The 24,978-nt window shown below is 33.5% G+C and overlaps 1 protein-coding gene across 1 annotated transcript; it reads left to right on the forward strand.

Moving 5' to 3' along the window:
- On the forward strand, positions 1–22,478 carry LOC125278579 (solute carrier family 22 member 23). Its single transcript, XM_048207864.1, has 10 exons — positions 1–941; positions 6,692–6,795; positions 6,872–7,026; positions 9,875–10,043; positions 13,229–13,356; positions 13,444–13,546; positions 15,136–15,347; positions 15,440–15,472; positions 16,535–16,658; positions 20,030–22,478. Exons 1-10 carry the CDS (start codon positions 537–539, stop codon positions 20,394–20,396), a joined length of 1,800 nt encoding a protein of 599 aa, XP_048063821.1. The 5' UTR covers positions 1–536; the 3' UTR covers positions 20,397–22,478.
- Positions 22,479–24,978: the final 2,500 nt, after the last annotated feature.

Genomic DNA, 24,978 nt, shown 5'->3' on the forward strand with positions numbered 1-24,978 from the left:
GCGCGCCAATGGAAGAGCTCGGTCCCTGAGACGAGGGCGGATCTCGCATTTGGATGCCGTGCGATGCTCGATCACCGGTGCAAGCGGGCGGACGGACACTGGGGCTGCTCTGCGTCGGGCGTGCGATGCACTGACCAAACCTTCACTACATAGGGGTTATTTATGAGCTAGTGCGCGAGCGTCGGGTGGGATCGGCTCAGCATCATCCCTGATGTGAGTACAGCGGGATTCAAGGATGGATACACGGGCCACACCTGTGCGCCAGCTGCGTAACCCGCGGACCTGTTGGAGACCACCGGGCACAGACTCGCAGCTCTGGGCAGCAGACAGCCCAGCGATGGCGCTGTGACCACCGGGTTCGACAAAGACCTTATGGGGCCCCTTGCGCATCAACGCGCCCGCTGGATTATCATAGCTTCTGGATTCTGTTCGGACCGGCCTTATACTGACTGGACCGAACCTTCCTCCTTCTCTCAGTGTGTGTGAGTGTGATTTTGAGACAAAGACCCTGCGCGCACCGCTGAAACCCACGCGCTATGGATGCGGTTCGGCTGGACGGGCTCGACCCACCGGCGGAGAACGGCAATGTGTCGCAGCCCGAACCGCCCAAGCGGCTCTCGCAGGTGGACACGGTGGTTCTGCCATTCCTCGGGGGGTTCGGGAGGTATCAGCGGCGCCTGGTGGCCCTGACGTGGATCCCGGCGTTCCTCATCTCGTTCATCCAGTTCTCGGATCACTTTCTGCTCGGCCAGCCGGACAGGAAGTGCGTCCGCCCGGATCAGGGCAGCGCGGGGAACGGGACGGGCTCGGATCGGGATTTATTCTTGGATCTGATCGCGAACGGGAGCGACGCCACCGATAACAGCTACGTTACGGCGTGTATGTGCTCGGAGTGGCGCTTTGAGCTGCAGTCGGGACTGCAGCAGAATGTGGTCACCAAGGTAAGATCCTCTGATGGATGCCCTTGGAAAGGATTCCCTCCGGCTGATGGAAATCTACCATTTAAAGGAATAGCTCACCTAAAAATGAAAATTCCGTCATCGGTCAAATTCTGTCATATTCACTCATGCTCGTGTCCCTCCAAACCTCTATGACTTGCTTTCTTCACTGGAACACAAAAGATGTTTAACCAAATGTTTACACCGTTAATTTCTACACAATGGGAGTGAATAGGGACTGGGCCGGTTGAGCTGGGAAGATTGTCAGCAAATAACAGCTTGAATTTAGGATTGTTCATCACATAATGGAGGCCCTTTCTGCCACATAAAGAAAAACATTCCTTGGTAAATCATACTGAGGTCATAAAATGTCAACTATGACGTAAAAAGACAGTTTTTTGATCATAATTATGAGATAAAAAGTCAAAATTATGACATATTGGCCCAGTGTCACAGACAGGGCTTAGATTAAGCCAGGATTAGGCCTTAGTTCAATTAGAGCATTTAAGTAGCTTTAATAAACATGCGTTAGAAACAAACATTACTGGTGTGTATCTTGAGACCAAACAATGGCTCTGACGTATTTTAAGATATGCTTTCAGGTAAAACAGCTCAAACATGCCTTTTAGTCTTGGACTATTTTAAGCCTTGTCTGTGAAACGGGGGAATATGAGATTTAAAAAAAAGTGTTAATTTTTTCGACTTACCAAGACATAATTATAAGATAAAACTCAAAATTATTAGGGATGCACTGATATAAACGTTTTGTTTGATACCGATAATCGATAATTCTTTATATTTGAAAGCTGATAACCGATATATTGGCCGATAAATCTAAATCCAAATTTTTATTTAATTTTTGTGAGCCTGATTACAAAAAACAAAAGTCTCAATCCATGTCTCAAGCACACAATTATAATGTTCTCATTATAATTTTATGTAGCCGATATGACAGACTTGTGCTGTACATGTTGTACTTAACTATATTTTCCTTTTTGAAGTGATTTCAATCATATTTCAAGCAATTTAAAACCATAATGGTGGATAGTGCACATCTGAAGTGTCTCATCTAAAGGAAATAATCCATTATTTATCTACTTTAATACATCGGCCATATTTTCTTATAAGGCAGATAACAATAACATTAAAAATGAACATATATCAGTCGATACCAATAACTCTTTATATTTGAAAGCTGATAACCGATATATTTGCAGATAAATCTAAATCCAAATTTTGATATAATTTTTGTGAGCCTGATTACGAAAAACAAACGTCTCAATCCATGTCTCAAGCACACAATTATAATGTTCTCATTATAATATTATGTAGCCGATATGACAGACTTGTGCTGTACATGTTGTACTTTACTGTATTTTCCTTTTTGAAGTGATTTCAATCATATTTCAAGCAATTTAAAACCATAATGGTGGATAGTGCACATCTGAAGTGTCTCATCTAAAGGAAATAATCCATTATTTATCTACTTTAATACATCGGCCATATTTTCTTATAAGGCAGATAACAATAACATTAAAAATGAACATATATCAGTTGATACCGATAACCGATAATTCTTTATATTTGAAAGCTGATAACCGATATATTTGCAGATAAATCTAAATCCAAATTTTTATATAATTTTTGAGAGCCTGATTACAAAAACAAAAGTCTCACCATTAAATCCATGTTCCAAGTGCACAATTATAATGTTCTCATTATAATATTATGTAGCCGATATGACAGACTTGTGCTGTACATGTTGTACTTTACTGTATTTTCCTTTTTAAAGTGATTTCAATCATATTTCAAGCAATTCAAAACCATAATGGTGGATAGTGCACATCTGAAGTGTCTCAGCTGAGGGAAATAATCCATTATTTATCTGCTTTAATTCATCTGCCATATTTTCTTATAAGCCAGATGCCGATAACCGATAATTCTTTATATTCAAAAGCCAATAACCAAAATATTGGCTGATAAATCTAAATCCAAATCCAAATTTTTATATAATTTTTGAGAGCCTGATTACAAAAACAAAAGTCTCACCATTAAATCCATGTCTCAAGCACATGATTATAATGTTCTCATTATAATTTTATGTAGCCGATATGACAGACTTGTGCTGTACATGTTGTACTTTACTGTGTTTTCCTTTTTGAAGTGATTTTTAATCATATTTCAAGCAATTTAAAACCATCATAGTGAACAGTGCACATCTGAAGTGTCTCAGCTGAGGGAAATAATCCATTATTTATCTGCTTTAATACACCGACCAGATTTTCTTATAAGCCAGATACCGATAACCGATAATTCTTTATATTTAAAAGCCAATAACCAAAATATTGGCTGATAAATCTAAATCCAAATCCAAATTTTTATATAATTTTTGTGAACCTGATTACAAAAACAAAAGTCAATTATAATGCTTATATGACAGACTTGCACTGTACATGTTGTACTTTACTGTATTTTCCTTTTTAAAGTGATTTCAATCATATTTCAAGCAATTTAAAACCATAATGGTGAACAGTGTGCATCTGAAGTGTCTCAGCTGAAGGAAATAATCCATTATTTATCGGCTTTAATATATGGGCAAATTTTCTTATAAGGCAGATAACAATAACATTAAAAATGAACATATATCAGTCGATACCGATAACCGATAATTCTTTATATTTGAAAACTGATAACCGATATATTTGCAGATAAATCTAAATCCAAATTTTTATATAATTTTTGAGAGGCTGATTACAAAAACAAAAGTCTCACCATTAAATCCATGTCTCAAGCACACAATTATAATGTTCTCATTATAATATTATAATGCTTATATGACAGACTTGTGCTGTACATGTTGCACTTAACTGTGTTTTCCTTTTTGAAGTGATTTCAATCATATTTCAGGCAATTTAAAACCATAATGGTGGATAGTGTGCATCTGAAGTGTCTCAGCTGAAGGAAATAATCCATTATTTATTGGCTTTAATATATCGGCCATATTTTCCTATAACGATAACATTAAAAATGAACATATCAGCCAATACCGATAACCGATAATTCTTTCTATTTGAAAGCCGATAACCGATATATATGCTGATAAATCTAAATCAAAACCATCATTGCGAACAGTGCGCATCTGAAGTGTCTCAGCTCAAGGAAATAATCCATTATTTATCGGCTTTAATATATCGGCCAAATTTTCTTATCAGGCCGATAACAATAACATTAAAATTAACATTTATCAGACAATATCGATATGGTGGCTGATATATTGTGCATCCCTAAAAATGATGACATACTAAGTCATAATTATGACATCAAATTTAACAATTATGAAAAAAAGTCAAAATGATGACAAAACATCATTAATTTTGAATTTTATGACATGATTTTAACTTTTTGCCTTATAATGACAATGTTTTAATCTCATAATTATAATCCACCAAAGCATGATTGGAGGAAATGGGCTTCCTTTACTTTAAGACATTTCTTATATGATGTTTTTTTCTTATTTTTATCATTTTTAAGTTCAACAACATCAAGTCAGAAACATATCAGCAAGTGCAAATGAGCATTTAACATTAATTTTGCATTGGTCTGGAGTGACAAACCTCAGGTAACATGAGAAAACTGAGAAATTATGGCAGAATTTAAAGTTTGGGGGTGAACTATTCCTTTATTTCCTTTAAAAGAGACAACTGTGCAAAACACTGGAAATGTACAGGATCTTCTCCTTTATTACTAGATCTAACATGGCACAATGTGTTTACCATCTACTTCTGATGAGAAGAAATCACATAAAATCATGTTGCATGCACTGAAATTCACACTGAATATGCAAACAACATTCAGCTGGTATTTTGTCTCCATTTTTAACCAGTTGTCACAGAACTATATCAATTATTTGATGCAAATTGCAGATTTTGTTGAATAGGCCTTTTTTGCTCAAGCTTGCATTGATCAGCGATGGTTATGTAAATGAGGTGTTTAAACAGCAGTGTCACGGGGTTCGTGAGCGTATCACTTCACCTACAGTATGCATATCAGACGGATAATTGAGTGTTACACCCAGCACAGACTGGAGCAGATAACCCGTGTAAATGCTCACCACAACGTGCAGAGAGATAACTGAGGCCCGACAACTGCTCGGCGCTCTGAACCAAGAGTTTAAAGGGACGGTCAGACTCTGAATAAACATCTATGACTGCTGCATGCAGAACTAGCATTATCTCACACGTTTCCCTTCCACATTCCCATTTCCACAGAAGATGCCCTGTAAACACAAGCTCTCCTTCAAACTCTGAGATAAGTGATGCACGGCGTTCCTGTTTTTCTTTGCCCGAATAGCCGGACGCCTGATGACTTGTTTTGTGTGTGTGTGACCTTTCTCACACCGATAGTCTAGTGTCTTTACCGAGTGTGTTAAAGAGGGTCATTCATTCATGCCGCCGGGCGTGCAAACAAATGCTAATGAAGCATTCTGGCCCGTTTGGTGTTTGAGGACGAGACGACACTGCAGGAGAGAGGATATTTGCTCACTATAGGTTTATTGAAGTTTATTGGTCATTGTGAACTCAGCAGTGCAGTTTCTAATCAAATTTGTCGTGGTAATTGTCATGTTTCAATGACAGAAACACAGTGTCCTTCAAAGGTAGATGTGAAGTGAGTCATGCAGGATGCGTTTGATATTTTAGGCCCTGCTTCTTTTTCCTTCTGAAAATCAGTATAAACAAATTAATTATACTTATAAAGATATATTGCATTGCAACGTGACATTGTTTTCATGATATTTGACCACATTTCACCATCAAATTTTCATTATTGAGTTTAAATCTGATTCTCATTATTCTCAAATATAATTCGCTAATTGTGTTTACTGTATTACAGTAAAAATACTCTAATACAAGAATTTGTATGTATTTCAATGGATTTATTTTTACACGTACAGTAATAATATATATTAGATATTTTAATTAGGATAATGATAATTAGTGGTTATATGCTTAAATGTGCTTAACTGACATAAAAAGTAAACATTTTTATATTTTTTGCATTTGCATTTTGTTTTTAGGGTGTGTCTTAATTTTGTTTTACTGTATTATAATAAAAATACTGTAATACAAAAATTTAAATCAGCATAAATTAAAATATGACAAATAGTTCCATCATGTATAAGTATTTTATAATTTCGATAAATGAAATTATAAATGTATTTTTACACATTACAGTAAAATAAATTAGATTTTTTTTATAACTAGTGAGGAGAAATGTGCTTAATTGGCATGAAAATAATATCACAAAACATTTTGATTCTGATTGTCAATTGTAATTCACTAAATGTTTTAATGTAATACAATAAAAATACTCTGATACAAACATTCTAATCAGCATAAATTAAATTATAACATACTATAATTATGTATAAATATAGAATTTCATTAAATGCATTTTTTTACATATTGTTAGGATAATTATATATATATATATATATATATATATATTTTTGAGACTTGAAAATATTGCAAAACATCTTATTTTAATTTTAGGCTGAAATATCACTATATTCTTGAGAGGTTACACCATATATTTCATACTTGCTAATTAAATTGGGCCGGGTTTATGGTGTCAAGTACATGCCTGTATGACTTACTGTATGTCATATTTTGATTATATTGACAATTATGGTGCTATATAATGTTTTTTATTGGTATATGATATTTATGTATCCATCTGTCTTGTTTTGGTTGCAGTGGACGCTGGTGTGTGACGGAGAGTGGAAGGTTCACATCGCCAAGTTCTCTCTGTTGGTCGGCTCCATTTTTGGCTACCTGCTGATGGGAGCGATGGCAGACTGGTACGTTAACAAAATATGTATGATGGTTACGATCATATAAATATATATTTACAATACTTACTCTGAACCCTGTCAGGTTGGGCCGTATCCCAGTGCTGCTGGTGTCCGTGCTGTCCGTGCTGGTGTTCGGGTTAGCCGTGGCGTTTTCCGTGGATATGGCCATGTTCAGCACACTGCGCTTCTTTGAAGGTTTCTGTCTGGCGGCCATCAGACTGTCCCTTTATGTCCTGAGTGAGTTTTATTCTCTTAAAGTGTAAAGTATTTATCCATCAATCTAGTATTTGTTATTAGTATTAGTATTTGTGAGCATGTAGGATCTGCTGCATAAATAGACATACATAAATCCTGTAGCAGATCCAGGCAGGTGGAGCTGGGGAGGTGGAGGGGTTCAGAGCCAATGAGTCAGACAGTTTAAATGTTGAGCAAGCAATCTCATTGGCTGCAGGATCAGCAGAGGCCAATCAGCTTGTGCCATGTGCTAATGATGTGATTGCTTGCAGATTGCATGTAAAGGACCGATCATCCTGCGCCATCTAGAGTTTCATGACTGAACTATATATATATATATATATATATATATATATATATATATATAAAAATTAGGGCTGTTGATTTAACGCATTAATTTAATGAATTAGTTATGGGAAAAAATAATGCATTAAAATTGTTAATGCAATGCATTGTGTGAGTTTTTGTCTCATATTTATATCATATGATATGGTTAAGCAATATCACACAAGTGCTGTTTTTCTGTCCAGAACAGCAAATGTGATATTGATTTACAACAGTTTAATAAATAAGAAGTTAATATTGTGATATTTTAGACACAATATTGTCTGTTTTTGATCAATTTTGCCAACGAAAATATTAAATATAAAGCCAGAGCAGAACTGCATCTCCGAGCAAAACACAGCGGTGTTTTGAGCGAATCAATCAGGCGAATCAATGATTCAACGACTCATTCATAAAGACACTGTAGCTGCGTCCAAAATCGCGTTCTGTTGAATAGGTACTACATTTGAATTTAAATTTACTTCATGACCATTGAAAAAGTATGTTCTATATAGTATGAATGTGTGTAGTATGAATGAAAATCCAATCCGCCATGTTGTTCCTGTCACATGACCTACCAGCGTCAGTTACATCCCTTCAACTCCATTCACAAATCATCTCCCGTGATCTCATGGGATAGTAAAGTGTCCATCCAATGCGCACTTCAGAATCTTGCCGGAAGTAGTAAGTCTACCGCCTACTGTTTTTCGAATACTATGAATTCAGACATACTACTCTTTTTCGCATACTATATAGTAGAGAAGTATTCGATTTCAGACGCAGCGATTTACTTAATTCCTGAATGAATCAGCTGTTTGAATGAATCGAATGAATGAAAGACTCAATGACTTATTCATTTAGACATTTACTGCCACCTACTGGCAGCTTTAATTTCTTATTTAGAGTATCATTTCAATCAAATAAAGTATTTTTTTTGTCTATTTGATGCTTTTCTCATTTAACACAATAATGACTATAATTGATCTTTTGGGGGTAATTTCTCTGCCAAATTTGATGTGAGATTAATTTGCGAATTATTAGATGAATGGCAATTAATTAATCTAATTATTCACAAATTAATCGCACATCATAGAATAATTAATTTGATTTAACATTTTAATCGTTTGACAAAAAAAATAAAAAATAAAAATAAAAATAAATAAATAAATAAATATATATATATATTTAATGCTGATTCTCATTAAAAAAATTCTTATAAAAAATATATAGTAAAAAAAAAAAATATATATATATATATATATATATATATATATTTTTTTTTTTTTTTTTTTTTTTTACTATATTTATATTTTTTTATAAGAATTTTTTTTTAATGAGAATCAGCATTAAGAATAAGATTTGCAAAAATAAACAAACAAACAAACCAAAATATCTGGAATGTATAAAGCCTAAAATAGTCTATTTTCTTTATGCAAAATATAATTTCATACATATTATTTTGATTTGAAAAAGTCGCCTCAAAGCCAAGGTCCTCCTGTAAGCACACAGTTTAATTTATGTGATCCATTTAATTCTCTGTGTGCTTTAGAAAGTGGTTTTCTGATGAGCAGACATTAAGTGTTGCTGATTAAGTAGCTTTTTCAGAGGCCGGGGGAAGCTGTGTGTGTGTGTCTAATCGCAAAAAACACCTTAGAGTTCATTAATTTGCTTTAATGGAGCCACTTTCTGCTTCGCTCAGACTCAGATGACATTTGAAGTCTGATGCTTTACAGCACCCAATTTTCTCAGAAGCTTTTTGTTTATAATGGACATCAAAATGATTTACAGAGGGAGAAATAAGCCATAACATTAACAAGACTTTCACTTTCATCAAATATTTTGTTTCCTGGTGTTTGCCAAGTCAAATCAGATGAAAAAATACAAAACTCTTAAATGCATCTTCACAAGAACAGAATAATCAGCATCTCTTCTTTGTTTAATATCCGCTCATGACATGACAAATTGATCTGCTGGGAGTTCATCGGGGCAAAATGAATGAGTTACTCACACATGAGTAGAGTTGTAGTATAACATTACACTGTAGTCTCTTCTCTTTATATGTAATTTTAAATAAGTTATTGTTTTTGAAGTATAGCTGTAAGGTGTACTGACAAGCATTTATGGTAAACTAAAATATACTTTAATGTAATTTCTATTGAATCTTGTATTTTTTTACACATTTGACGTTTATAGAGTGAAACGGCTTCTCAAACAAGAACAAATGTAGGGCGGGGCTTGATTTTGTCTGTGTGGACTTGATTGGATGGTTGTGGTTTGCTATTGGTGGATCTCATGTGAGTGACAGGTTGCCCCGCCCTCATCATCAGAGAAGAGATGCTGCAAGATGGAGGGGAAGATATTCTGATTCAAGATTACGAGGAACATGAATTTAACACAATAATGATGATAAATCATTTATAATAATAAATACTGCAATATTCCATAATAAACAAGAATTGTCCATTTTGATTTCATGACTTTAAGTGTCCGTTTGTTTTGATTCTGTGATGATCTCTCCGTCTCTCAGGGATTGAGTTGTGTTTGCCCAAATGGCGTTTCTCCATGACCATGATCGCCAGTCTGATCATCGTGGGCGGGCAGCTGCTGATGCCCGGTTTGGCGGCGCTGTGCCGTGATTGGCAGATTCTTCAGATCGCGATCATCGCCCCATTTGTGCTTATGCTGCCGTATGTCTGGTAAGACGCTCAATAAAGCATATAGTTCGGTTCGCCTACAGATGCATGAAACACAAAACTAGAAGAGCGCTCAGATCAGATTGCACGACTGCAATGAATGGAAATAAAATCTGTTTTATAAGGAAGAACCGACCCAGCTAACAGGGAACGTTCAGGCAAGGTTCTCTCAAAGTTATGAACAAACGTTCTTCCAGTAATGTTAATAAAACACTTGTTCAAATTTATCTGGTCTTTATTAATGTTCTCAAAACATTAGCACAAAAATATCATTTATAGATAGTTCATGGAACATTTTTACCTGAAAGGTTTACTTTGATGTTTTTTAACCTTCTGGTGTTGCTTGCGTAGCGGTCAAAAAATACAGATTTTTTTTTTTTTATTCAATGAAAAGAATATACTATATTTTAGTTTGATAATGTTATTTATGTAATATTTTAGGGGATTTTATGTTACTAAACTATATTTATAGGATAGTTATGATCCATTTATTACCTGTTAATTACTTCTTTTTTTTTTAGCATAGACCTGAAAATTAAATTTCCGACTTAAACTGTGGTAAATCAAGAATGTTTTGGAGCACAAACTTAAGTTTGGTCATTTTTTTCAAAGGAGACACTTGGCAGATTATTGCTGACGTACAAATAAAAAAGTGGAACTAAAAAAAGTATAAAATGAAAAATGCATAAAAAAAATGTGATTTTTAAATTTTATATTAAATATATATTTTCCAAATATATGTAGTATATATTTTACATAGTACACGTTTTACTCTAAAACTGTGAGAAAATCTATAAAGCTATAAATCTAAACAAGTTGTGTTCCAAATTTGAGGTTGATATCTCAAAAAATGAGCTTTTAGTAAGATTTTGTTTGGTTGCAGTACCAAACGCTTCCACTAGGTGAAATTCGTTTCCCATTCTTTCCAGTGCATTCATTTTTAACTGCGAGGAGCACAAGTGTGACTATTTTTTTCAGGACCATTTAACCTTTTCGAATCATGTCCATGATTTTTTTATGTTCACATATCAAGTGCCAAAATCTTTACCAAGTTTCGTACCATTCAGATTAAAGGCAGGGTAGGCAAAAAAATGTATAAAAAACTTTTTTTCAAAATTTGTTTAAACTTTATTTATATATCAATACATAATTAAAATGTAAGTACTCTGAAAAAGAAAGTATAAAAATCGAGTGTCTGTAGACCTCTCACGACTGTTTTAAAGACAGCTCATTATTTCCATTCACTCCACCCCCTCCCTTCTGGGCTCCTTCCAAAGCCACGCCCCCAAAACGCATGAACGTGTGACTCCGACCACTGAGCTGGAAGACGCATTATTTACCTGAGACGAGCGGAGAGGAAGGAGCACAGTGCATGTAGTGACATCATGTCAGAATCACATGTAATAAAAATAACTTTAAAATTATGAAGATAAACAAACAAGATGTATTTTAGTACTCACTATCAAGCTAGCATATTGATATTGGTAAAGTTTAAAATATATATTTTTTGATTCGCTAACGAGCTAGTTATCTATAAGGCAAAGCTAAAAACAGGTTGCATGATACACGTTTTTCCATTACCATCATTTACACTGTGATGAAGATGAATTTCGTGTAAGATTCATAACATATACGTTGTTCTACAGATAAACAGAGTAACATACACTCAAATATCAACTCACAACTGCATTGCAGACACAAAATAATAACACACACATACAACAAAGTGTGTACGACACACACAGATACAAGATAAAGACATCAGTAAACATAGGTAGAGAATATAAAAACAAAACAAAGGCGAAAAAAACGTGCAGGTAAACTTGCAGGTGAACATGGTAAAAGACTTAGACAGAGGGTAAAATTATGCACAATTCAACACTATAGCTATCATTATTTATCGTCTCTACTACGGCTCGCTAAGTAATGTTATGTTAGCTATATTACGCAGCTACGTGTGCTAATGACACATGCTTCATGAAAAAATAAACAAAAAAATATGTATGATCAAAATACAAAAAGAAAGATTTACCTGTCCAGCAGAAATAAAGCCATCAAGGAGTCACTTTTCAGCCCCTTGAGTTCCCTCAGTTCTCGCCATCGCTGGAAAGCCACGCCGATATTAACTCGCGTTTTATTTCTTTGTTTATCCAAAGACTTTTTGTTCATTGCCTTTTCTTGTACTGTTACTGTCTTCCTTTTTTTGCCTGGTTTGCCTTCACTAACTGCATAGGCCGATACTGTGAATTTAGCTTGCTGTTTCTCTGCCATTGTTTTGGTATTCCTAGGATCCATGCCTCTTGGATTCCCCAAATCAAACGTGCGCGCGCAAGTGGGCAGGTCATGTGTGGCAAAAGGGTGGTTGCCATGGTTGCGAGAGAGTGACAGCCGCCTAAGCCAATCCTATGTTTCGTCCCGGATGGAAATAATGAGCTGTGTTTAATACAGATTAAACGGTCTAGAGTCACTCGATTTTTATACTCTTTTTATCAGAGTTCTTACATTTTAATTATGCATGTATATATATAGAAAGTTTAAACAAATTTGGAACAAAATTTCTTACCTACCCTGCCTTTAAGTAAAAAAATTAAACAAATTTTTCGACCGAAGAGCACCAGATGGTTAAATGTTTCTACTCGTTTCAGAATGTTCAGAGAACCTTCAAAAGTATCATTACCATAATATTTGAAGAATAATAAAATTGAATGGTTCGCATAACCAAGTGTTTTTAAAATATTTAAAAATCTGGACGTTTTGAGCGGTCAGAGAACATTTAGAAGAAACATTTTTATAACTTAGAGGGAACGTTAGCAAAATTTTATTAGAACATATTTTTGTTAGCTGGGTAATTACTAAGTTTGATAATTTTTACCATTAAATCTTTTAGTAAACTAGATATCTACATGCAGAACTGTATTCCACTTTGTTTTGTGCATGTGAAATAATTAGTACTTTTGGACAGACCACATTTCCTCTTATTAGTGGTGTTTTGTTTTCTGTAACCGTTTGCATAAATTGCTGTGCCACATCTTGATTGAGTTTTTGCTTTGGTCCATTATGCTAGTGTATAATCTATTTCAAATTGGACCATCCTGAAACAACACACAAAAACAAGACAAACAGTTTGATCACTTCACATGTTAGTCAGACTTGAACTAACCCTCCTGTTATCGCCGTTTATTTGTCAGGATGTTTCCCGAGTCCCTGCGCTGGTTGTTGGCCACTCAACATTACCAAAGAGCCAAGCGACAAATGTACCGAATCGCCCAGAGCAACAGCGTCGACACAGCAACCGACCCCAGTGGCATCCTCTCAGGTGAATACGGCTGTTGTTGATGTGAGGTGAATGTGTTTTACCTTGAGGAGGATGAGGATGATGATGATGATGATGGTGGTTTTGTAGAGCTGGAGACGGAACTGCAGCAGAAGCCAAAGACGTCCTGCGTAACGCAGCTGACCGGCACCCGAAACCTGTGGAAGAACACCGTAGTCCTGTGCGTGAACTCGTAAGTGCTGTCTCGGCTGCGTCTCAAAACCTAGTGAGCTGAAATGAGCCTCACTAGAGAGTGATCTGAAACACAGGCAGAAATATCAGAGTTTATATTAGAGTCACTTTTGGAAGGCAAGTAGATTTATAAACTGAAATGACTCTTTTCTGGGATTGTTTGTGATGTTGCCTAGCTGTCATCCAGTTCAGGGGTTTTCAGTGTTTTACATTCTAACCAAATATCAGGGACACTCTTCCTGAAATTTAAAAGGCAGTTTATACTGTGGAAAAATTACTATTATAATCTATTTTTTATTTTAATCTAATTTTTATTTATATATTTTTTTAATGCATTTTTAGATATTTCATCCATTTTTGATTTATTCTAAACTTATCTGAATTATATTTATTATTTTTACAACTTTATACTTTGTTCTCCACATTTCCCATTTTTATATATTTAATTATTTATTTTAATCTTTTTTTTATTTTAATCTATTGTGTATTTTAATCTAATTTTAATAACCTTATTTATTTGAATTGTATTTATTTATTTTCACATCTTTACACTGTTTCTTCTCTACATTTCTATAATTATTTTAATTTATTCATTTTAATATGTTTTATTTTAATGTTTATTTATTTATTTAAATACATCTTGATATATTTATTGTAATATATTTATATATGTATTGTAATTTTATTTCTTATTTCTTTACACCTTTACAGTTTCTTCTCTAAATCTCTCTATTTATTTTAATACATTTTTATATATTTTAATCAAATTTTTAATTTATTGAAATCTATTTTTGATCTATTGTTTACTTGTTTATTTTAATCTAATTTTAATAACCTTATTTAAATTATATTTCTTATTTTCACATCTTTATAGCTTCTCTACATTTCTATTTTTTATCTACTTTTATTTATTAATTTTAATCTATTTTTATTTAATTTATATTTTTTACTTTTAATGTTTATTTATTTTAATCACTTTTTATATATTTATTTTAAACATTTTTATTTTAATTTTATTTATTTTATTTTTTACATATTTTCTTCTCTACATTTCCTTATTATATTTACTTTTAATGTTTATTTATTTTAATCAATTTTTATATATTTATTTTAAACATTTTTATTTTAATTTTATTTATTTTATTTTTACATATTTTCTTCTCTACATTTCCTTTTATTTATTTTAATCAATTTTTATATTTTTATTTTAATCTAATTTTTATTTAAATTTTATATTTTTATTAATGTGTACATATTTACATCTCTTCTCATTTTTATGTATTTATTTAAATCTAATTTATTTTAATTGAATTTTTACTCATGTATTTTCTCATGTACTCATGTAATTTTGTTTATTTTAATCTTATTTATTATATATTTTTTCATTTTTTATTATTTACTTCTCTGAAGTATTTCACAGACCTCCTTTCACTCCCAATGAAAACCACTGATCTAGATGATGTCACTACCTGCAGTTTTGCATAGGCGAAGGTGCAATCAAAGCGATCTCGAAAGGCAGTTTGATTGAAATGCAACCCTAGTGTGCGAGCTAATCATTGTGCGTCTGTTATCGGCCCTTCTTCCTCTCAGGTTGACAGGCTACGGCATCCATCACTGTTTTGCTCGCAGTGTTCTGGAAGGCAGCGAATCTCATCTGAATTACTACGCAGTGGCTGCCATCGCATTCGCCTCCTGTATTGTGGTGTGTCCTGTGGTGGGTGGTTTTGGCAGGAGAGGAGGCCTGCTTACCTTCATGATCATTACAGCCTTGGCATCGCTGCTGCAGCTGGGTCTGCTCAACCGTACGTACACTTACAGTCTATAACAGAGACTCTGTGGTTGTGTATCGTCCTCTGAATGTGCAGTAATGGCTGTTTTCTTTCTCTTAACACAGTTATTGGGAAGTACAGTCTTCGGCATGATGCAGGTAAAACTAAACAAGAAGTACTGTATTATGCATTATATGTTTTATAAAGCAGTGGTTCTCTACTGATGGTAGGGTTTTATTATCAAAATTAAGCTGGTTATTAATTCATTATTTTGGTGCACTTTTATCTCACTTGGCCAAATTAGTATTATATGGCAACATAAACAGGTCGTGTGACACATTCAATGAAACAATGAAAAATCTGTGCAACGTTTTAAAAATATACATCCAGTTTATTCTTGCAAGTTTATCCAATTCAAGAAACATTCAGAAACCAATTAAAAACCAATACATTTCAGTATTTCATTTTGAAGACATTTTTGTTTACATTTTGTATGCTAAACAACTTCAGTGTGGGGTTACTACTATGTTCGGTCTTGGAAAGAAAACAGTTGAGAACCACTGTTATAAAGGATAATTGATAATTATGGAACCCTGTTTCCACTTTAGTATAGAAAAATAAAGTAAAAAAATGTAATTGCGACTTTATTGCTTCCTTTTCACACTTTTTTTGTTGTTGAATTTTTTTACTTCATCAGAATGGTACGAAACTTGGTAAAGGTTTTAGCACTTGCTATATGAACACAAATAAATCATGGACATCATTCGAAGAGGTTAAATGGTGCTGGAAATAGTGTCACACTTGTACTGTTTGCATCAAAAATAACTGCATTGGAAACTAATGGGAAACTAGTGGAATTGTTTGGTACTGCACCCAAATAAAATCTTACTGAAAGCTCATATTTTGAGATATCAAGCTCATATTTGGGACACAACGTGCAGTTTTAGAGTAAAACATGTTATATATATATATATATATATATATATTTCATATAAATTTTTTAAAAATCACAAAATTTTTGCATAAATTGTCACATTGATTTGATTGCAACCATTTTTGTAAGAAATATTTACATTTGTGCTTGTTATTAATATAACAACATGCACAAAAATTTCAGTGATTACCAATGTTGCTATACATTAGACGGAAAAATGCAGGGAAACACTGGATCTGTTTGTCCAAAGTGCATTTTGTCTGAAATCTTCTCTTGTCTGTCATAGTTCTGCGAGACACCCTGAATCGGCGCTTCTCCTACGCGTTCTCCATCATCGGGATGTTCTCGTCTCATGCTGTCAGCACACTCAGCATCTTTTACTGCGCAGAGATCACGCCGACTGTCATCAGGTCAGCACATCTCTGTCTCCAGCACAGATCCTGTCTGTCAGATGACTCTTAAGGGACGATGACTGTTCACACAGAAAGCAGTTTACAGAGGACTTGAGATTTGTGAAATATTTCAATGTACAGTTTTGGTCAGATAACCCTTTCTTGAGACCTTAACATCACTATTCTGATTTGTGAAAGTTTCACAGTACAGTTCCTGTCAGTTAACCCTTCCTATACTGTGAAATATATCAGTGTACAGTGAAATATTTCACAAATCACAATAGTGAAGTTAAAGACTTAAGAAAGGTTTAACAGGCCCAAACTGCACTGTAAAAAAATCACAAATCAGAATAGTGAAGTTAGACCTTCAGAGAAGGGTTAACTGACCATAATTGTTCTGTGAAAGATTTCACAAATCACAATAGTGAAGTTAAGGACTCAGGGAAGGGTTAACTGATGAAAACTGCACTGTAAAATATTTCACAAATCAGAATAGTGAGGTTATGAACTTAAGGAAGGGTTAACAGACAAAAGCTGTACTGTGAAAGATTTCACAAACCACAATAATGAAGTAAGGGTTAAATGACCAAAATTTGTAATGTGATAGAATTCAAAAATCACAACAGGGAAACTACAGACTCAGGAAAGGGTTAACTGACCAAAACTGTATTGTGAAAGATTTCCGAAATCACATTACTGAAGGACTCAGGAAAGAACTGACCTAAATAATACTAAGAAAGATTTCACAAATCACAAAAGGAAAGCTACAGACTCAGGAAAGGGTTAACTGACCAAAATTGTACTGTGTAAGATTTCATAAATCACAATAATGAAGGAAGGGTTAACTGACCAAACCTGTATTGTGAAAGATTTCACAAATTACAATACTTAAGTTAACCCAGGAAAGAGCTAACTGACCTAAATAGTACTGTGAAAGAATTCACAAATCACAAGGAAGCTACAGACTCAGGAAAGGGTTAACTGACAAAAACTGTACTGTGAAAATTTTCAAAAATCAGAATAGTGAAGTTAAGGACTCAAGGAAGGCTTAACAGACCAAAATTCTACAGTAAAATATTTTGGAAATCCCAACAGAGAAGCTACAGACTCAGGAAAGAGTTAACTGGCCAAAATTGAACTGTGAAAAAATTCACAAACCAGAATAGTCAAGTTAGGCACCCAGTTAACTGATCGCAATAATAAAGGAAGGGTTAACTGACTAAAACTGTATTGTGAAAGATTTCAGAAATCACAATAGTGAAGTTAATGACTCATGAAAGAGTTAACTGACCAAAATTGTACTGTGTAAGATTTCATAAATCACAATACTGAAGTAAGGGTTAACTGACCAAACCTGTACTGTGAAAGAATTCACAAATCACAATACTGAAGTTAACCCAGGAAAGAGTTAACTGGACCAAAATTGTACTGTGAAAGAATTCACAAATCCAACAGGAAAGCAACAGACTCAGGAAAGGGTTAACTGACCAAAATTGTACTGTGAAAGAATTCACAAATCACAGTACTGAAGTTAACCCAGGAAAGAGTTAATTGGACCAAAATTGTACTGTGAAAGAATTCACAAATCACAATACTGAAGTTAACCCAGGAAAGAGTTAATTGGACCAAAATTGTACTGTGAAAGAATTCACAAATCACAGTACTGAAGTTAACCCAGGAAAGAGTTAATTGGACCAAAATTGTACTGTGAAAGATTTCACAAATCACAATAGTGAAGTTAAGGACTCAGGGAAGGGTTAACTGATGAAAACTGCACTGTAAAATATTTCACAAATCAGAATAGTGAGGTTATGAACTTAAGGAAGGGTTAACAGACAAAAGCTGTACTGTGAAAGATTTCACAAACCACAATAATGAAGTAAGGGTTAAATGACCAAAATTTGTATTGTGATAGAATTCAAAAATCACAACAGGGAAACTACAGACTCAGGAAAGGGTTAACTGACCAAAACTGTATTGTGAAAGATTTCCGAAATCACATTACTGAAGGACTCAGGAAAGAACTGACCTAAATAATACTAAGAAAGATTTCACAAATCACAAAAGGAAAGCTACAGACTCAGGAAAGGGTTAACTGACCAAAATTGTACTGTGAAAGATTTCACAAATCACAACAGGAAAGCAACAGACTCAGGAAAGGGTTAACTGACCAAAATTGTACTGTGAAAGAATTCACAAATCACAATACTGAAGTTAACCCAGGAAAGAGTTAATTGGACCAAAATTGTACTGTAAAAGATTTCACAAATCACAATACTGAAGTTAACCCAGGAAAGAGTTAATTGGACCAAAATTGTACTGTGAAAGATTTCACAAATCACAATACTGAAGTTAACCCAGGAAAGAGTTAATTGGACCAAAATTGTACTGTGAAAGATTTCACAAATCACAATACTGAAGTTAACCCAGGAAAGAGTTAACGGACCAAAATTGTATTGTGATAGAATTCACAAATCACAACAGGGAAACTACAGACTCAGGAAAGGGTTAACTGACCAAAACTGTATTGTGAAAGATTTCCGAAATCACATTACTGAAGGACTCAGGAAAGAACTGACCTAAATAATACTGAGAAAGATTTCACAAATCACAAAAGGAAAGCTACAGACTCAGGAAAGGGTTAACTGACCAAAATTGTACTGTGAAAGATTTCACAAACCAGAATAGTCAAGTTAGGCACCCAGGGAAGAACTGATTGCAATAATAAAGGAAGGGTTAACTGACCAAAACTGTATTGTGAAAGATTTCAGAAATCACAATAGTGAAGTTAATGACTCATGAAAGAGTTAACTGACCAAAATTGTACTGTGAAAGAATTCACAAATCACAATACTGAAGTAAGGGTTAACTGACCAAACCTGTACTGTGAAAGAATTCACAAATCACAATACTGAAGTTAACCCAGGAAAGATTTAACGGGACCAAAATTGTACTGTGAAAGAATTCACAAATCCAACAGGAAAGCAACAGACTCAGGAAAGGGTTAACTGGCCAAAACTGTACTGTGAAAAATTTCACAATTCGGAATAGTGAAGTTAAGGACTCAGGAAAGAGTTAACTGACCAAAATTGTACTTTGAAGGAATTTACAAATCTCAACACGGAAGCTACGGACTCAGGAAAGGGTTAACTAAAACTTTTTGTTCGATTTTGTATTAACGGTCTGTGTTTATTGGGAATAAACGTTAAAATAGAGAAAGCCTATTTTGTCTAAAGGTTCAATAAACTGTTCCATTTAAAAAAAAAGATTTTTAAACCTATTATTTTAGACTTTAAAGGGTTAATACTTGCATGCCTGGCTTAGCAATAAACATCATTACCTGTAATAAATACGTGTTTTGACCACTGTCCTTTCGTTTGTCGTAACAGGGGTGGCGGCGTCGGTCTGGTCCTCGCGAGTGCAGGGTTCGGCATGTTAACAGCACCTCTCATGGAGCTCCACAATCAGAAGGGTTTCTTCCTGCATCACGTGATCCTCACCTGCTGCACGCTGCTCTGCATCATTTGCATACCGTTGCTCCCGGAGACCGCCGGCCAACCGCTGCCCGAGACTATAGCTGAAGGGGAGGGGCTACTGCGGCGGCCCATCCTCCCTGGAGAGCAGCACCACCTCCTGGCCAGGACCGAGGTCAGGGAATACTCGCGTGTTCAGGACACGCCCCTTCACCAGGTCGTGAACCCCGGCAACGGCTCAGTGCCTAGCAACAGTACAGCCAATGGCGTGAGGACTTCATGACAGCATTTTCTAAGAACGGCCAATCGAAGAACAGTGGGAGCGATAGGTTTCGATTGTAAAGAACGAGTTTCATTCATTTGTTTTTAAAACCGCGGACTGAGACAGATGTCCCGATAAAAGTGTCAAACGCCTCATTAACCAGCATCGGTGAAGATTATTACCATTGTAGAAACTGAAAATGTTATTTTAACTTGCATTCAATGAAAGGAGTTCTATTTTTCGAACGGCCACTAATTTAATGTCTCCGAACAACAACCTCATGGAGGAGTTTCACTGATTTGAATGTGTTTTTTGTATGTTTGGTAAATGTTTGGTATTTATTAAGGACAGAATGACGACAGTAAGAACCGACGGGCCTCGTTCACGACACGAGTGAAGCAAATTTAAGTAGTTGTAATGCTTTCCATTCGTAGGAATGGTGGTCAAGCGCGACAGAAATGAGTTTTGCTCACGTTTCTTGAATGAAGCGCGTCGTGTTCGTGTGCACCTCACTATGTTCAGGTTTTTTTTAGTCTGTCTGTTTTGCACTAAAACTAGAAAAGCAATCATCAGTCGGCCAGATGAATCTGAACTGAATGTGTATGAAACCACATCTAGACAGATGATGGCTGTTTAAAAAAAATACAACAGCACAACTTAATGGTCTGCTCTTAACAAGCAAACATTCACAAACTCAATAACCTTCATCTGGTGAAACCTGTCAGGAAAGTGTCACGGGTCACATCGCACAACAAAATCAATAAAAACAAGAAATAAATGGTGTACTTTTAAGAACATTAAGATTTTTCATTACATCAATGGCAATTAAATACATTTTCCTCCCAAATTCGCAATGTAATGTGAAAATATTCAAGTATTCATATACTATTTTAGTATTGTACTGGCTTGATATGTTTGTTATTTGCCAAGTAAAAACATAAATGTATTAAAGTAATGAGAATTTAATGACAATCATCAAGAATAATAAAAATAGGAATAATGTGCAGATGCATTATGGTCATTTCCTTTTGCATTGTGCTAATGATATTTAAGAGGATAATGTCACAATGCTTAAATATTATTATAATGGTTGTAAAAACAACCATTTTATCTATTTTACTTTTGATTCTGGAGTGAAATGAGACCCAGACACACTTTCATGACATTTACTCAAATCATAAATGTGAACTCTGGTTGATGTGGAGCATGACCACTAGAAGGGCTGCTGAGTGTTTTCATGTATATTATTATTATTATTATTATTAATGTGTAGAATAGCAGTGGAGTAACTTGAACATCACAAAACTCCTGTTTATCCTTAAACTACTGAATATGGAACCAAATTATGAAAAAACAACAGTCTCTCGACCTTATAGCAGGACATTAATGAAACATTTCAAGGTTTTAAACTGTGATTGCAGGTATTGTGTGTATACAGGCTTCTGGGATATATGTATTTATCTCTGAATGTGAGTCGTGGTATTTCACATCCTACTAGCAGGAGTAATAGTGAGTAATCAGAAACAAGCACAGGATCAATACTCACGTATATATGCATTTGGCTACTGTCCTGTATAAGCTTCAGCACTCCACGATACTGATTAAAGCACATTGGAAGAACGAGCACAAATGAGTGAATCTCACAAAAACAACAACATGCCCAGGCCTTTTTTCACTCCAAAAATCCAAAAGAAATGACAAAGTATATTTTTCTTAAAGAGAATGAAACCTATTTTTAGGACCAAAAATCTCTCATTACTTTAATGTGGGACAAAATATTGTGTGGGATAAAATTGTCATGCACAATTGTAAGGTATACGTCACCAAAAAACTGCTTAATTATAAATAAAAAAATATTTTTGTTTTAAAAATAGACTAAAATAATAGATTCTTTTGGCTTGAAACATGACCTGGACACACATTAATGAGATTCACTCAAACATGGAGTGCATAAACAAATTTGTGCAAGAGACTGAAACATTTTCAATTAGCGTATTTTTCTGTATTTGACTCATTTTGACGATTAAGATTAGAATTTCATACATGTTAATAGTCCATTTTAAGACATTGCACTTGTAAATAAATACCATTTTTAATACAGTGTATTTTGTTGCTCGTATTTTATTAGGGTTCCCACACCTTCTGATCAATACATTTCTATAACCTTGTGATCATTCACAAAGAGCAATTTATAAGCAATTAGAGAACAGAAAAATACCTTTTACAAGAGGACTGGAAATCAACTGCTTTAATTTTTTAAGTATTTTTATGTATTAATCGCTATTTGTATTACCAATGTGTGAACTACGGAAGAGGATTAGGGCCAAGCAATAATAAAAAAAATAAAACCATCTCAAGATTAAAGTTGTTAAATTTCGAGAAAAAAGTCAAGATAAAATGTTTAGAATAAAGTCATTAAATTTTGAGAAAAAAGTCGAGATAAAATGTTGAGAATAAACTCATTAAATTACGAGAAAAAACTCGTTAAATTTTAAGAAAAAAGTCGAGATAAAATGTTGAGAATAAACTCATTAAATTACGAGAAAAAAGTCATTAAATTACGAGAAAAAAGTCGAGATAAAATGTTGAGAATAAACTCATTAAATTACGAGAAAAAAGTCATTAAATTACGAGAAAAAAGTCGAGATAAAATGTTGAGAATAAACTCATTAAATTACGAGAAAAAAGTCATTAAATTACGAGAAAAAAGTCGAGATAAAATGTTGAGAATAAACTCATTAAATTACGAGAAAAAACTCGTTAAATTTTGAGAAAAAAGTCGAGATAAAATGTTGAGAATAAACTCATTAAATTATGAGAATAAAGTCATTAAATTACGAGAAAAAAGTCGAGATAAAATGTTGAGAATAAACTCATTAAATTACGAGAAAAAACTCGTTAAATTTTGAGAAAAAAGTCGAGATAAAATGTTGAGAATAAACTCATTAAATTATGAGAATAAAGTCATTAAATTACGAGAAAAAAGACGTTAAATTACGAGAACAAATTCGTTAAATTTCGAGAAAAAATTTGTTACATTTCGAGAAAAAAGTCGAGATAAAATGTTGAGAATAAAGTCATTAAATTATGAGAATAAAGTCATTAAATTACAAGAAAAAAGTCGTTAAATTACGAGAAAAAAGTCGTTAAATTACGAGAACAAATTCGTTAAATTTCGAGAAAAAATTTGAGTTAAAATGTTGAGAATAAACTCATTAAATTATGAGAATAAAGTCATTAAATTACGAGAACAAATTCGTTAAATTTCGAGAAAAAAGTTGAGATAAAATGTCGAGAATAAACTCATTAAATTATGAGAATAAAGTAATTAAATTTCGAGAAAAAAGTCATTAAATTATGAGAATAAAGTCATTAAATTACGAGAAAAAAGTCGTTAAATTATGAGAAAAATGTCATTAAATTTAGAGAAAAAAGTCGTTAAATTATGAGAAAAATGTCGTTAAATTACGAGAACAAATTCGTTAAATTTCGAGAAAAAAGTCGAGATAAAATGTTGAGAATAAAGTCATTAAATTTTGAGAATAAAGTCATTAAATTTCGAGAAAAAAGTCGTTAAATTACGAGAAAAAAATTGTTAAATTTCGAGAAAAAAGTCGAGATAAAATGTTGAGAATAAAGTCATTAAATTATGAGAATAAAGTCATTAAATTACGAGAAAAAAGTCGTTAAATTATGAGAAAAATGTCATTAAATTTCGAGAAAAAATTTGTTACATTTCGAGAAAAAAGTCGAGATAAAATGTTGAGAATAAACTCATTAAATTATGAGAATAAAGTCATTAAATTACGAGAAAAAAGACGTTAAATTACGAGAACAAATTCGTTAAATTTCGAGAAAAAATTTGAGTTAAAATGTTGAGAATAAACTCATTAAATTATGAGAATAAAGTCATTAAATTACGAGAACAAATTCGTTAAATTTCGAGAAAAAAGTTGAGATAAAATGTCGAGAATAAACTCATTAAATTATGAGAATAAAGTAATTAAATTTCGAGAAAAAAGTCATTAAATTATGAGAAAAAAGTCGAGATAAAATGTTGAGAATAAAGTCATTAAATTATGAGAATAAAGTCATTAAATTACGAGAAAAAAGTCGTTAAATTATGAGAAAAATGTCATTAAATTTCGAGAAAAAATGTGTTACATTTCGAGAAAAAAGTCGAGATAAAATGTTGAGAATAAACTCATTAAATTATGAGAATAAAGTCATTAAATTACGAGAAAAAAGACGTTAAATTACGAGAACAAATTCGTTAAATTTCGAGAAAAAATTTGAGTTAAAATGTTGAGAATAAACTCATTAAATTATGAGAATAAAGTCATTAAATTACGAGAACAAATTCGTTAAATTTCGAGAAAAAAGTTGAGATAAAATGTCGAGAATAAACTCATTAAATTATGAGAATAAAGTAATTAAATTTCGAGAAAAAAGTCATTAAATTATGAGAATAAAGTCATTAAATTACGAGAAAAAAGTCGTTAAATTATAGAAAAATGTCATTAAATTTAGAGAAAAAAGTCATTAAATTATGAGAAAAATGTCGTTAAATTACGAGAACAAATTCGTTAAATTTCGAGAAAAA

This window comes from Megalobrama amblycephala, linkage group LG11 (genome assembly GCF_018812025.1).
Source record: "Megalobrama amblycephala isolate DHTTF-2021 linkage group LG11, ASM1881202v1, whole genome shotgun sequence".
Classification (NCBI taxonomy): domain Eukaryota; kingdom Metazoa; phylum Chordata; class Actinopteri; order Cypriniformes; family Xenocyprididae; genus Megalobrama; species Megalobrama amblycephala.

Excerpts from the sequence above, each read along its gene's own strand:
- LOC125278579 (XM_048207864.1), top strand. The coding sequence starts at position 537 with ATGGATGCGGTTCGGCTGGACGGGCTCGACCCACCGGCGGAGAACGGC. Across the intron at positions 10,044-13,228 it reads CTTATGCTGCCGTATGTCTG|GATGTTTCCCGAGTCCCTGC; the intron begins GTAAGACGCTCA and ends TTTATTTGTCAG. Across the intron at positions 13,547-15,135 it reads GTAGTCCTGTGCGTGAACTC|GTTGACAGGCTACGGCATCC; the intron begins GTAAGTGCTGTC and ends TCTTCCTCTCAG.